Source organism: Helicoverpa armigera, chromosome 21, assembly GCF_030705265.1.
Source record: "Helicoverpa armigera isolate CAAS_96S chromosome 21, ASM3070526v1, whole genome shotgun sequence".
Taxonomy (NCBI): domain Eukaryota; kingdom Metazoa; phylum Arthropoda; class Insecta; order Lepidoptera; family Noctuidae; genus Helicoverpa; species Helicoverpa armigera.
The window spans coordinates 2,053,260-2,068,738 of record NC_087140.1 but is presented as its reverse complement, the minus strand read 5'-3'; the positions used below and the strand labels follow the sequence as shown (position 1 = coordinate 2,068,738).

At 33.3% G+C, this 15,479-nt stretch overlaps 1 protein-coding gene across 1 annotated transcript in view; it reads left to right on the top strand.

Moving 5' to 3' along the window:
• Positions 1-14,611, top strand: part of LOC110375956 (uncharacterized) — a 37,020-nt gene extending 22,409 nt beyond the window's left edge. The window contains exons 3-11 of the mRNA XM_021334263.3: positions 2,199-2,426; positions 2,707-2,960; positions 5,426-5,577; positions 5,993-6,093; positions 6,392-6,497; positions 7,151-7,235; positions 9,280-9,435; positions 10,774-10,946; positions 12,837-14,611. Coding sequence (XP_021189938.3) covers positions 2,199-2,426; positions 2,707-2,960; positions 5,426-5,577; positions 5,993-6,093; positions 6,392-6,497; positions 7,151-7,235; positions 9,280-9,435; positions 10,774-10,946; positions 12,837-12,987 — 1,406 coding nt within the window. The 3' untranslated portion in view covers positions 12,988-14,611. The remainder of the gene's footprint in view (positions 1-2,198; positions 2,427-2,706; positions 2,961-5,425; positions 5,578-5,992; positions 6,094-6,391; positions 6,498-7,150; positions 7,236-9,279; positions 9,436-10,773; positions 10,947-12,836) is intronic.
• The last annotated feature ends 868 nt before the right edge of the window (positions 14,612-15,479 follow it).

Below are 15,479 nucleotides of genomic sequence, written 5' to 3'. Positions count from 1 at the left end.
GGATGCTGCGGTCACAGATGAAATGTAGAAATTGTATGCACTTGCTAGAGTAGACTTCATTTGAGTAAGCAGGTTGATAGTTATTTGGTTATTGTGCTTGGGGAGTAGTTTTGCTAAGAGTGTCTTCTGATTACATTGTATATTAGTAAAGTCAAATGTGTCATCATTAAAGATTTTGTTTAAAGTAATAATTTTAGACTCTTTAACAATTAATTTAACCATTGTTACGAAGAGGAAAATGTTTTTGTTTCATTTTGCCCGAACCGATTAAAAAACCGCGTGAAACGGCATCTAGTACAGTCAACTTCAGGTCAGTGGTAACAGTTTTATAGGAAAATCGCACTTATTACTATTGAGTTAAGGTGCATGACAGTTACCACTGATGTGCGGTCTACCGTACCTAACCTAACACATATTGTTATGCATTTAACATATGTACTCTATCGTTTATAAGACCCAAGAAACTCAGAACCAGAACTCTAGAAGAAAAATAATAGTACTTGTAAACACTCCTACAAGATAATAAATATTTTGATCCAAATTAAACGAATCACTATAAACTCCACACGCACAATTTTGTAGAAATTACAATAACTCAAACCTAAACACTACTAATAAAAGCCGAAACTCACGCAAACAAATGACATGCTATTAAAGTCCAATCACACTACATCGTGGCCAATTTATTATGCGTAACTACAATTACATACATAAGCGACAGATAGTTACAGCTTGTTCACATTTTTCCGTAGAAGCTGTTTCATCGAGTAAATATGATTCATCTTTGAGAAAGTCTTCGACGTAGCTATACAGAATAGGCTGATAGTGGCGGCACGTGCTATTTTGAATGCTAAAAGGATACCAGCGTAAATAATACAAAAAGGCAAACATGCCAACCTGGAAAACTCGCGCGGAAGTGTACACATTTTAGATGGAATCTACCCATAAGAACAACTATTGGCACATAAGATACTCAAGGAATAATGATACAAATATAAAATAGTAAAATTATAAAATGGTATAACGATCACTTATTCCGTCAGAACCTTCTTGCAAGTCCCCTCGTGTCTTTTACTCAAAAGGAACGTAAAAGCATGAAAGTTATGTAGATTTAACAAATTGATGTCAATTGTGTTAGCATTATGATAGGCGGTAAACAAGCCATGACTTTGCATTTTCCGATTGGTTTTAAAAACGTGTTTACTTCAGAAACATCATTGTTTCGAAAGCAGGCATTTGGAATCGAAGTTGACAATAAAATAGGCATAAATGTAGGAATAGAAATGAGATGTCTGTCCTCTTTAAAATCTATCAAGGAAAACTATCATCATTTATCGATTGCCTCTGAAACTACCATTAAACTTAATGCGCTAGACTCGAGTAAACTCTGAGGCAAACGTTTATGTACTTAATGATTAGTCTACCAAAGGACACGATATGAACAAGATCACAGCAAATGATAAAAACAACAGACTGCTTCGAGCGATTTTCAATAATAATGTTAATGCAGTCCTTAATCGACAATAAACTAGACCGTGGAAAATTTCGGAAGAAAGTATCGATAAACACAATATAGGAGAAATTAAATCGAATAGAGAAATTGATATTGTATCATAATGTTGGGAAACAAATAACGATTATAGTCGAGACGAGGAAGAGTTTGATTGAACGAGAAATGTATGAGAAGATATTATGAAATTTTGATTTCCACGCATTGTCTTGTAACCTTGTGCAATTGTTAAGGTTGCTTTCTGTGGCATAATGTGTGAACGGTGAACTATGCGATGAAAAAGCTGGTATTTTTATGGTCGTTACAATTTTAGTTTTTCTCACGGTAATTCTATTTTGTGGTAATGAGCATACCTTTGCTTGTGCATTAATTGCGTATGGTTTGTGGTCAATGACCCTTAATCACCTTAGTTTAAAACTGTTTTGATAAGTAGGTTCTAAATGAAAAAATAGGTTATACTAATAAGGTTTATCATGTAAACTTCAGGGCATTGTCGTGAATAACCAGTCATGCCGCGAAAAGATGTATTAAGTACATAGCATTTTTGTACCAATCTCTGTGGACCTTGCAACCAAGCTTTTATTTTACAACCGGATCTAGGGCACTCTAAATTGAACCTTCTTGATTCCCAATAGCTTTAGCAATAGCTTTTTATCAACACCATTAACATTTACACATTTTTTTGCAGAATCACCCTTTGAAGAAATAACAGACGCTCTATACGACAAGAGTGTCAAATTCCTGGTGACACATGACATGAAGCTGACGTTGCCAGACACGTTCTTCCAAGGAGCAACCCTGAGGGTGTCTCCCAGGGCGCTGACAAAGACGGGAGCGCTGGTGCACTTAGAGTTGGAGCCGAAGGTCGAGGTGCAGGAGAGGAATGGAGAGGGGAGGTTGTTTTTTAAGAAGATAAGTGAGTACAAATGCTTTATTCGAATTCGGTTAAAACTTATTATAAGTTTTGGACTTTGCCCATCCATACTTGGGAAATCATTTTCATGATTTTAGACGTAAAGGCTTATAAACTAGCAAGAAACTACTCATAAACACTTAAATAATAATCAGTCTATTGATAAGCTAAGCACACGATCAGAATACAAGATTCCGACATCAGATTTTAGGCTCAATAGTATTTACTCACCATTGTCACTATGTAAAATATTTGCTTGCTAAAATCATTTATTTCTTTTCAGAAAAATACATTAAGAAAAAACTAATAACAGCGGCCATAGCAATAATCTTAGTCATAAAGCTGATAGCACTCAAGTTAGTCTTCGTGTTGCCTCTCATCATGGGTGTGACGACTGCTAAGAAGATGTTCCTGAAACTCCTACTGTTCCTCTTCCCAGCGTTAAGCCATATCTTCAAGCTCTGCTCTTGGTACCATCAGAATTACCACACCACGAAGTACCATCATCACCATCACTTGATTACTCATCATCATAAGGTTTGGAATTTTTTTATTTTGATTCTTGTTTCTGTTTTATTTTTGAACTTTCCTAGTTCATTATGTGTCTTATTACTATCTGAAATATTAGTTTCTGGATAATTACACTAGTTTACAAAAAAATATTTTTTTTTGTTCATGAAATGAAACCTATATTATTTAAGTAGGCTATGGACGGTTACTAAAAAAATATATTTTTATTTTTCGTAGCACGTCACAATTCGGAGATATCGATGACTTTTTTTTAATCTACCCGCAATTGTTTAAATGCGTTTATCGTTCTGTTTTGTAAACAACTGTGTGAATCAAAAGTCTAATTTTTATATAAAAATGTCATCTAGAGTGTGTAAACTACATCCAGATCGATTTTGTTATGTTTGTGGGAAAATTGTTCAGTTAAATCGTGGTTTCCCTTTAACAAAACCATTGCATGAAGCCTATATACAATATTTTGGATTTCTGGTGTCAAATCAAGATAAAAATTGGGTTCCTCATGTGATTTGCACTAATTGCAGATTGGTCCTCAGCTCCTAGTATTCAGGTAAAAATAGATCACTGAAATTTGGTAAACCAATGATGAAAAATTTTACCAAAGCTTTGGATAAGTCCAAGCCTGCATTTCAATATCTCTGCTCTGTATTTCCGAATCTTTCTGCTGCTAAATTAAAGGAAGGAATATTTGTGGGTCCTCAAATCAGGAGAATATTGGACGATACAAAATTCGAGAGCCTTTTAACCGATGTAGAAAAAGCAGCCTGGCACTCTTTCAAAAGTGTCGTTAAAAATTTTTTAGGCAATAAAAAAAGTGATAATTACAAAGAGATCGTAAATTTATTGCATAATTATGAGCGTATGGGTGTAAATATGTCACAAAAAATTCATTTTTTGCATTCCTACTTAGATTTTTTTCCAGAAAATCTTGGTAGTGTGAGTGATGAACACGGTGAGCGATTTCACCAAGATTTAAAATTATTTGAGCAAAATTATCAAGGTTTTTGGGACGAAAACATGCTAGGGGACTATTGTTGGTCTGTTGTGAGAGATACAGATGAAAATATTTATAAAAAAAAGAGCAAAAATTACCCATTTTTAACTGTCTATCGTTTATTTAGATGTGTTTTTTGTAAAAATCTTCTTAATAAATATTTTTTTAAATATTTTTTCCGAGATGTAGATACCCAAAGTAATGTAACCGTATGTATTCCATTTCATGAACAAAAGTCATGTAAACTAGTGTTATCAGTACAACCTAACTATGTACTTTTAGTGGCAAACATTTTTCCCTATTTTTCGAAATAATAATTTGATAGGTTACAGAATATTATCATCTTTACAACAGTTAGTCATTAAACATTATTAGTCATTGCATTACTCTTCATGTCAGAAATCAAATTCAAATGTATAGATTCTCCACCGCGTTTCATAAGTTCGTGTCATCATCATATTTTTTATAATGACAATCATAAATTGCGTGCAGATCGTCATTCGTTTTCACGATAACAAATTTCATGCGAAATAATTCGGTAGTGACTTTAATGTCAATGCACTGGACTAAAAATAGCTATTATGGCTTTAGGCAGCACCAAAAAATCGATTGTGATTTATAATACATTTAAAATAAAAGCTACATACTTAAAATAAATATGTGAACATATTCAACTGATTTATTTCATTTTAGTTTATTTATTAATACACGTTAATAATAAAAACGATATTGAAACAAATCTGAATATGTGGAACTTTAATTCTAAGATGAGTCCAAAATCAACCTCGCATATGCACATAAAGCCGTCTAACTCTTTCTTCATAAATTGTAGCTATAACAACACTATTAAGCTTTTAATCATAACATATGATCACGCTAAGAGAGTCATCATTTTGATTTACGAACAAGTTTGTAAACTATTACCTACTATTATGGAGTAATTTCAACAAATCTAACATAATGATGTCACGCAACTCTTTAGTGAACAAAGTACTGACAACTCCAAATAAATTAAAAGTAAAACAGCATTTATTTTTAGACAAACTTGAAACTTTCCCTTTGCTTTAATTAGTTTTGTAAACACACATCAAAATGCAATAGGAAATTAAGATAGATTAGATCAAATTAGTCTGGTTTTGTTGAGTCTGAGTAATTTGAGCAGCTTCGGGTCTTTTGATGCTTTTAAACACGGACGATGTTTTTTTTTTTCTTAGTAAAGTTACTCAATATTTTGGACTTGCTCTAAGAGAAAGGAACCACTTTTGAGATAAGATACCTTGTCTGGGCATGCAATATGTAAGCATTTAACAATACGTTTTTTGGAATTCTACCTATTTCAAAAATTGCCTACCTCATTTTAGATCCATTTGCTAAAAATTAAGAGGCTCTTCCAGACAACCTTAGGATGGCTTGAGACGAAAAGGAAAAGAATATATGGCAGGCAATAGATTTTGTACTAAATTACCACTTTCCATTCTAGAACCCTCATCACCCACACCAGGCAGCTTACGGAGCTCATTCCCCTCACTCCTCGACCGTGGTGGTACGACCTCACAGCCAGGGTCCGCCTCCATCATCAGATAGTTATGACAACGAAAACTGGCCTCTCTCTGGAGCACCACTAGGCACTGAGTAAGTACTATGTTGTACGGTTGATTAACTTTGTCAAATGCTTTAGTTAAATCTATTATTTCTTTGGATACTTTTATTTGACAAATGGAGCCGATTTAAATGAACAAAATGTTCTATTTTTTGTTTATTTGGGTAAATCACTAACCGTAGATGAAAGTTATTTTTTGGAAACATAATATTGATGAACCCCAAATTGGTACAAAGTTTCTCCCATTAACGACTCACTAGTCTAGTTATTAAGTGAGGCAATTATAACCATACCATTTATATCATCCATCAAATAAGTAAGCGAAAATGACATTATAGCTTCTAAGCTCAGTGTATTTTTGAGGGCTAACTTTCAATATAAGTTTTCCTGTATTCTAACTTTATGGGCAATTATACATATGTTTCTAATTCTTATTATATTCCACAGGTATATTATAGGAGATATCCACCGCAACGCAATATCGAACTTCAAGCCGACTCTAGGCGACGCTAATGATATCAACGCTTGGGGATTGGGAATGCCTCCAGGTAACTCAGTCGTGAATATCCTGTATTTCAGAAAATGTTCTTCTAAGATCGTGCAAAGTCAATATGACTGCCTCAGTATTTTCCATTACAGATATATTGTTGTCTTAGCATAACATAAATATTTATTACAGACTTTCCAAGAGAGCCTTTTAGCCTTAAGTGCAGACTCAACTTAAAACTACACACCAGCTAGAATAAACAGAAATACATTTATTTAAAGTAAAATATGCTAATGCTGCTTTCTTGCTTGAAGACAGTATTTTTTTGGGTAAGTTTCTAACTTAACTTATAACTTCAGGACCAGCAATGAACGTAGGTGAATACGCAGCAAGTAATAATGTCGCCCAAACTGTAGCAGCGTCAGCTAACGTACCGCAGAGGATAGCAGCCACTAATACTGGAAGGTTAGATACAATATTTTTAATATAATCTTACAAATAAGTATTATCATTAGTCTATTTGACATTATTAGCCTCTTGCCCATGGGTTTCCTTAATGTCTGCCTGATTATAATCGGTTCAACGTCAATACAACGGCTTTTAAATGGTGACTAAATGTTGCAGGATGGCTTATCACTTATGAACTAACTCTTTTTAAGGTAATCGTGTTTACCTCTTAGGTCCCAGTAATTACAGCTAAGTAAACTTTCTAAAAGCTAAATTAAACCACTAAACAAATCAGTTCTCCTGTATTATTCTCTCTAAGTATTATTGTTGAATACAAAATTATGACTCATAGTTTACAAAGTCACATAAACCTACTTAGCTCAAAAAGGGCAATAACAATAAAACGTGAAGAAGGTAAAACCTCCCACATGTTGCGATGTAGGTTGAAGATGAATATGTTTATGGTAATAATGAAAGTTACAATAATAAAGCGGAAGAACTAAACAGACAATAACTTAACTCAATTTATAATCTCTTAAATGATAACAATCTGGATAAACTGAAAGCAGAAACCAATATAATTGGGAGGATAGATGATAACTAGATGATGATAGATGATAGCTCTTCATTCATAGAGGTCATTGATTAATTTTGTCTATTTTACTATTCAGACCCGTGGGACCTCCAAATCCGTATTATCGAAATAACAAGAAAACAACGCCGAAAGACCCTCTGCTAGCTGAAAAGGAAGCACTGGTAAGTTTTATAGTACCTTATAATCTCCTACCTTGTACTTACTTCAAGTCTGTGATAAAAGTGACAGATGCCACCGCAAACATAGAAGAAAACTGTATGGCATGGCAGATAGTAAAAGATACAAGGCAAGCCAAGCCAATTCAATTAAATCCCACCAACTAGTATAAGATGATGAAAATTATGACAATTATAATAATGAGCATCGTGTATTAAGTACCCTTTACCTTGGTCATCAAGTACAGACCGACCTACAGTATGAGCCCAATACAACAGGTTCACTCATTTAAAATTCTAGGCCGTTCTCGTTATACCAGTTGCAATGTGTACCACGGATAAATCTGTACCTTCACGCTCATTAATGTTAATTACACAAGCAACCAAGTAAATAAGAATTAAAACTTATTCGATTTTGGTTAATTTATGGATAGAAAGTTTGGTTTTGGCTGTTACTGCACTAGAATTTTTATTGATGTCTTAATGCAGTTTCGTAATGTAAACATTAATGTGTGTTGTGGGGTCCTGCATATGTAAAGCTTGCTTTCGTGAATAGAAAGTTTCAATAGCATCATGTAGGGAATTGTCATTGCTTATTTCAGGTAAATGGAGTCAACAGCTTCATCGTAAATACCTCCTAAAGTAATCGCTCATCTTTAAGAGTTGTCTGAACTAAACTAGGAGAAAGCAGTGTTCATAGTACACTGGTACAATACCAAGAAAATAAAAAAGTAAAGAGTTTTATATTATAAAGTGCACTACGGACTTTTGGCAGTAGCTTTTTTGCGAGGAGTAATTACACTAGTTTACAAAAAAATAATTTTTTTTTGTTCATGAAATGAAACCTATATTATTTAAGTAGGCTATGGATGGTTACTAAAAAAATATTTTTTTATTTTTCGTAGCACGTCACAATTCGGAGATATCGATGACTTTTTTTTTATCTACCCGCAATTGTTTAAATGCGTTTATTGTTCTGTTTTGTAAACAACTGTGTGAATCAAAAGTCTCATTTTTATATAAAAATGTCATCTAGAGTGTGTAAACTACATCCAGATAGATTTTGTTATGTTTGTGGGAAAATTGTTCAGTTAAATCGTGGTTTCCCTTTAACAAAACCATTGCAAGAAGCCTATTTACAATATTTTGGATTTCCGGTGTCAAATCAAGATAAAAATTGGGTTCCTCATGTGATTTGCACTAATTGCAGATTGGTCCTCAGCTCCTGGTATTCAGGTAAAAACAGATCACTGAAATTTGGTAAACCAATGACGAAAAATTTTACCAAAGCTTTGGATAAGTCCAAGCCTGCATTTCAATATCTCTGCTCTGTATTTACGAATCTTTCTGCGGCTAAATTAAAGGAAGATAAGAAGAAGATATTTGTGGGTCCTCAAATCAGGAGAATATTGGACGATACAAAAATCGAGAGCCTTTTAACCGATGTAGAAAAAGCAGCCTGGAACTCTTTCAAAAGTGTCGTTAAAAATTTTTTAGGCAATAAAAAAAGTCATAATTACAAAGAGATCGTTGAAAATTTCTTGCATAATTATGAGCGTATGGGTGTAAATATGTCACTAAAAATTCATTTTTTGCATTCCTACTTAGATTTTTTTCCAGAAAATCTTGGTAGTGTGAGTGATGAACACGGTGAGCGATTTCACCAAGATTTAAAATTATTTGAGCAAAATTATCAGGGATTTTGGGACGAAAACATGCTAGGGGACTATTGTTTGTCTGTTGTGAGAGATACAGATGAAGATATTTATAAAAAAAGAGCAAGAATTACCCATTTTTAACTGTCTATCGTTTATTTAGATGTGTTTTTTGTAAAAATCTTCTTAATAAATATTTCAAAAACCTGACGTGCTGGATTTTTTTAAATATTTTTTCCGAGATGTAGATACCCAAAGTAATGTAACCTTATGTATTCCATTTCATGAACAAAAGTCATGTAAACTAGTGTTATAAATAGAATTTTGGACATTATCTACAATCCACTGACTGAAAAAACAGTGATAACGATCATAACCCAACACCCTGTTTCCAGATTCGAGCAGCAGCAATAGCAGCTCGAGCACCACCTTCTCCGGTCAGGGACGAGATACTCAGGGTATCTGCAGTCAAGCTGAAGGAGACGAACAGGATAAAGGCAGAAACTGAACTTGTCAAGCAGCAACAACAAATTCTATCTGCACAAGACCCGGTAAGTTTAATATTCCCATTAAAGTTGTTATTAACAGTTCCATTAAAGGAAAAACGAACTATTAAAGAACTACTGAATGTAGATCTCTTCCGTGATGCAAAATTCAATCATTATCTTACATTTCAAAAAATTTAAAGTGGCAAATAAATAAATACTCGCAAACTTTCTTTAGATTTAATTTTAATGGTATTTTAAATCGGCTTGTGTTTAAACACCACCCAAAAAAGTACCTATTTTACTACCAAAAAAATTCTAAACGGTTACCAAAATGGATAAATGGTCACCAAATAACGTTTCCAAAAATATTATTACATAAAACCATTTTTTCGTATTATTGACTACTAAAAAAATATATGGACGCCTTTTAAATACACTTTAGACCAAATATAATAATTATATTGTCACTACTTAGATGTAACCAATTATGTAATACCATGACTCCTAATTTGGTCATTTTTGTTAGACTAAAAAAGCTAACGATCGCTAGAATATTTCCCAAATACCAATTAATATTCTGGGGTTCCCAAACGTTCGTCGCTTATTTATTGTTATATGAATTTGTGTGTAACTCAGTACGTTTAAAATGTAAGCACGCAACATGAGCAAGCATGGCTTCTGTCACGGCTCCGGCGCTGCGTGGCTCCGGCGGTCCCATGCGAGCTTATCGTCGCAGATGGTTTTCACGCTCACCACCTCAGCCGCGGCGGCAAGCCTTAAAACTACCTGCGCCTCAGCTCGCAGGCCGCCTCGCCCCTCCGCGCCTACGCGGTTTTGAATTGCACTCTAGGGGTAGGGCAGACAAGACTACGTGGAGTCGGTTTTGCAGCGATTCGTTTTAGTCTCTAACTTTGATTTTTGGTAGTAATATTAATCTTTTAGTTGGATAGAATTTGGTGACCATTAATCCATTTTGGGAACCAAAAATAATATTTGTGCGAGATTTGCGATTTTTCTGATGTTATTTTATTTTTTTTTGGATCATAATATTATATACTTTAGTGCTATACTTTTAATAAAGTCAATTTATTTTTTTTTGGAGTTGTTTATTTTATTTGGTGCCTCAGCTTAGATTCTTAAAAATATTTTTGGTGACCGCATAAATTATACCCTTTTAAATCATTGGAAGCATCTGTGATTACATTTTTTTTATCTAAATCGTGTTAACGAGTTGGGTTAAACAAAATTCTTTAGATTCTTTTTCTAATATTCTTAAACTGGCTAAAACGCAGTCGGCGTTTCACATTAAAAAAAAATAATTTTGACTCAAACTTTATTAACTCAATCTCATTATTATCTTCATCCATGCAATCTCTCATATGTTCATTATTAACTTTTCAGGAAACAATAGCAGCAGAGAAATTCTACGGGACCTTAGTTGAGACTGTAGATGGGTTGCTGAGTCAGATGGGAGCCAATGACCTTGGATGTCGAGAGAGAGCAGTCTGTGCTTTGTATGGGGACCCCTTCAAACATACGCCGTATAGCAACCTCGTCTCTGGTCATCTTAGCAAGTAAGTATTGTGTACTTTTATAGTTGTTATTGACTAGGCCAGGATCTTGAAGGTCTTCAACTATTAAATGTACTTCATTATCTCTTTCTTGTATAATATCATAATTGATGAAGTATGTCATAAAAGTAGGTTACAGTAACTTTCATTACGACAGCTTGAATTATGTTGTCAATAATTTTATTTACCCTAATTTAACTATTAGGGAAAATTTCATACTCAATGTTCCAGCACAGCGAGCATGCACTTTTTAATAAGATTAAAGTTCAAAGATGGTAGTACAGTTACCGGCACGGATGTCGGGCTATAAGGCAGTAAATCGCTTGTGCGCAGGTGAAGGTCAGGGCTCGACATCCGTGCCGGTAACTGTAAATGAATTTGCTAATCACACTCAGACTAACTATGGGGCAATGCCCAGCCACGCAGATCCCTAATAAAATCTCTTGAACTTGCATCATCATCTTGCAAAAATCTAGTCTAATCTCATGACAAGCTACCAATATCCTACCCTATTTGCTCACGAGCGCTCTCGTTGCGTGCAATGACGGTATTTGTACAAAATGACGGTAATCCGACTGGCACGTGTCATTACCTTTCGTCATTCGTCACGGACCGTTCGCGCTGTCATTACAGTTTGATGCTCACTTATTTATTTATTGTAAAAGGTTTATCTACATGGATATAAAGTTTCTCAAGAATTATTTAACACATACATTCTGGAAGAAAGGTTAACCAAATGAATACTGTAAGATGGGTTTCAAAGTCTATATTTATGATATCTGATGATCTCTGAATTTAGGTGAATAAATATTAAATAATTTGAATGTTGTTCATGTCCATGCTGAGATTTATGAACTCAATCTAAATATCGATGATTCAAAGAGGAATGAAGTCATTAACTTCAGAAGTCACTTTAATCCGCATGAGTATTATTATAAATACATTACATAGTTTGTAATGATTTGCCTTGACATTATTGTAGGTAACTGTTCTAGATATAAAAATGTCGTGTATCCGTTGTTTATTCTTGCATGTATTTAGATCATATTATTTGTATGTTTAACAATGACATCTTTTTGTTAATTTGTTTCTTCTAATTCCTCATTATCATAATTTTCTATCTTACCACCATTTCGATCAACTTTTAAGCCTACTTATTGATTTCCCAATTTCATTTCTCTATCCGGTTTCTTCACAAATTTTCCATCTACAACTTCATACATATTTATTTTTCTATCGGAGGCTTAACTGGTAGTTCCGTTGCCCTAATTCTTGTTTAAATTGATATTGAAATATAGTTTTATTGCCTTTCCAATGCTTTCGTTTTCGTTGCCCTTGGAGCTTTCTATGACAGCTTGTATGTTTGTTTGTGGAAGCCGGTTTTTATTAAATGCAGTGTGCATTTGGAACATGAAGGGCAGCTGTCTAATTTGTTAATTGATTATGTTATGATTTATTACTCTCATTATGTTTACGAGCAGTTTAATGAGAAAGGCTATAATTTATCATTCTTGTTTATACAGTTACTTATAGTGTATGTGGGAAATGCAAATGCTCGTGCACTATAATATGTCCTGCGTAGTTGGCTAATCTCCTTACATGAGAACAGCCGCCGTAGCCGATAATCGGCTAGGAGGACATCATCATCATCATCATGTGGGAAACTTCATCAGGGAATCTCATAAGGGATTACTTCGCGCACTTAGGTTAAATGTAGCCTCCTTCGATAGGTATTATGAGCAATCTAACACTGATATAAGAGGTAAAATTCGTCTAATAGTTTCTGACAGTTCAAACAAACTTTCATTTCAACATTAAAATATTCTTTATGATTCAAGGAAATTCTATGATAGAAGAACTGAAATGAATAAAAGCACAAATTTTTTTTTTCAGGGACTCCAACGAGCTCCTACCAGCAGCTGACAGCAAGATGGCTCTCCACTACTATAGATATGTCCAAGCAGCTCGTGATGGCCAAGAACAGAAGGATTGTAACACAACATACCCCAACTGCAATGTAGACTTCAATAGACAAAGAAAATAATAACACATTTATGGATTTGATATTTCATGCAAATTGATATGCATTTGCATAATTGACGAGTGATTTATATACTCGCATATCTTTTTTGTGCAAATGATTTTAATTGTGTGGCATTAGTTGTTTTTCTTTGTTGATTTTTGTACAGGACAATTTGCACTTTTAGTTGCTCAAACTTAATTGGTAGTTTGTTTATTACGATGTATTTAAATTATTCAAATTAATTTATTATTGTTACTAAATGAGCCATGTTTTTCTATGTTAGGGTATCTTTTATACTTAAGTTATCATTTAATTAGTTACACTGTGTTAAATTGTCAAAACCCTTTGTCCTTTTTAAATCAGAATTATTAAGGACAATGAAACACGAAAAATTACGCAATTCACTTGTAGGAGTACTCTTGTTTGTAGTTGGTACAGTCAAGCAAAAAATAAGTGAAATGATACTTCTTTTGAGTTAAAAAAAAAAAACAAAACGATTGTAAAAAAGATTTTTACTTTATTTTTTACCATGACTAATTTTACTTGACTATAACTGCGCCCCTTTTCGTTTGTACAGAGACATTTTATTTTTAGTAGATTTCCTACATTTTGCATTTACTAAGATGTTTAGTTATGACAGCTACGTCCAAAACATAGTTTTAGTAGCAAGACGTTATTTATTTATTCTTATATTTTAACAGCCTTACTTATAAAATAATAAGTTATACTTAAGAGATGTTTAAGAAAAAATCTTACTTATAAACGTGGCTGAAATAAATCATTTTCTTAGCAATGTCTTAAATGAGCTGTCAAATTAAGTAGCCTCACACCCTTGTTTAACCCGCTAATTATCAAAATGGCTGGATTCTTACCAGCTGATTTTTCATTTCCGGTTTATTGACAGCTCAACTTTTTAATTTTATATTTTACGGATGCCATTGTTGCCATTACACAACGTTTTGATGACAAATATTTTTTTAAGCTACCAACATTCCGGTAGTGTTGAGAAATTAGTATGTTTTTATGTCATTATCTGTTCATTACTTAAGACATGCTTAAGCAACGTTTATAGGTCAAAATAATTTAATCACTACTTAAGGCTTTAAGTAGTAATTACTTAAAACAATGCTTAGAAGATGATTTGTTGATTTTTATAAGTAAGGCTGTAAGTATTTATTCACTGAAGACTGACTTTGATTGGATTCATTATGGGAACATTTAAAACCCATGTTCCAAAAACGAATAAAGAAACCCGAAAACCCGAAAAAAATCTCCTAAGTCTGACAAATACTGTGCCGAAAACCGCATTATAATCGGTTCAGCTAAACGTGAGATAATCGGGCACAAACATACATACATGTCAAACCAAGAACCTCCTTTTTAAGTCGGTTAAAAAAGGTGTATTGTTTTTCAAAAGATATTATGAATCACTCGAAGTCAGTCAGTATGAATCAATTAAATTATTTCTCTAGTTGTAGAACCACCAAGTCACTAGGACAATAGTATTTATTTAATTTAAATATAATTAAACTGCTCAATGAAATTCAGTAAATAATTTATTGTTTTAAATTAACATAATCGATTGTTATTTTTATTTTTGTAGATAATTGTATTTATATTTGGTTTTAAATATATTTTAACAATTAATGTCTTTATTTTAATTTTAAGATGCTTACGTACTCTCCCAATTTTTGCCACCTTTTTTTACGTCAAAAAGCCTTCGACGTCTTAAAAAACATAATTTAACAACCTTCAAACTTATGATCCTATATTCATTTACATTAAAACACGTTTTCAGCAGTAAATATTTCTATTAAAATTAACTACAAGTTACAATGTAAGTAGAAACCGTGAAATAATTTAAATAAAATATGAAAAACATATTTTTTGCTGGCGTACACTTATTGATAAATCGGAGCTCCAAAGAAAAACTTCAATCATGCTGTAATAACTACTACTAATACTACTAATTCCTTGTTCATAAGAGAGTACATAAGAGAGTATATAAGAGAGTACATAAGAGAGTACATAAGAGAGTACATAAGAGAGTACATAAGACAAAACATAAGAGAGTATATACATAAGAGAGTAGATAAGAGAGTACATAAGAGAGAACGTAAGAGAGTACATAAGTGGAGTACATTAGAGGAGTACATAAGAGGAGTACATAAGATGGCTTGTATAATGTTAGTGTACCTTGTTTTTATATTCCTTGATGTAATTACATCAAGAAACATAAAAATATATATGTATAATATAATAAATAAATCGCAAAATGTGTTGGTAAGCGCATAACTCAACAACGCCTGGACCAATTTGGCTAATTCTTTTTTTGTTGTGTTTGTTATTGTCAGAAGGTTCTTATGAAAATATTGTAAAGTAGAGAAGTCAGTTGACGGGAGCGAAGCAGTGGGCAAAAGCTAGTTATATACATATGTTTTAATATGTAGATTATTACTATGGACTATAGTCTGAAATCACCAACCCGCATTTAGCAAGCGTGGTGATTAATG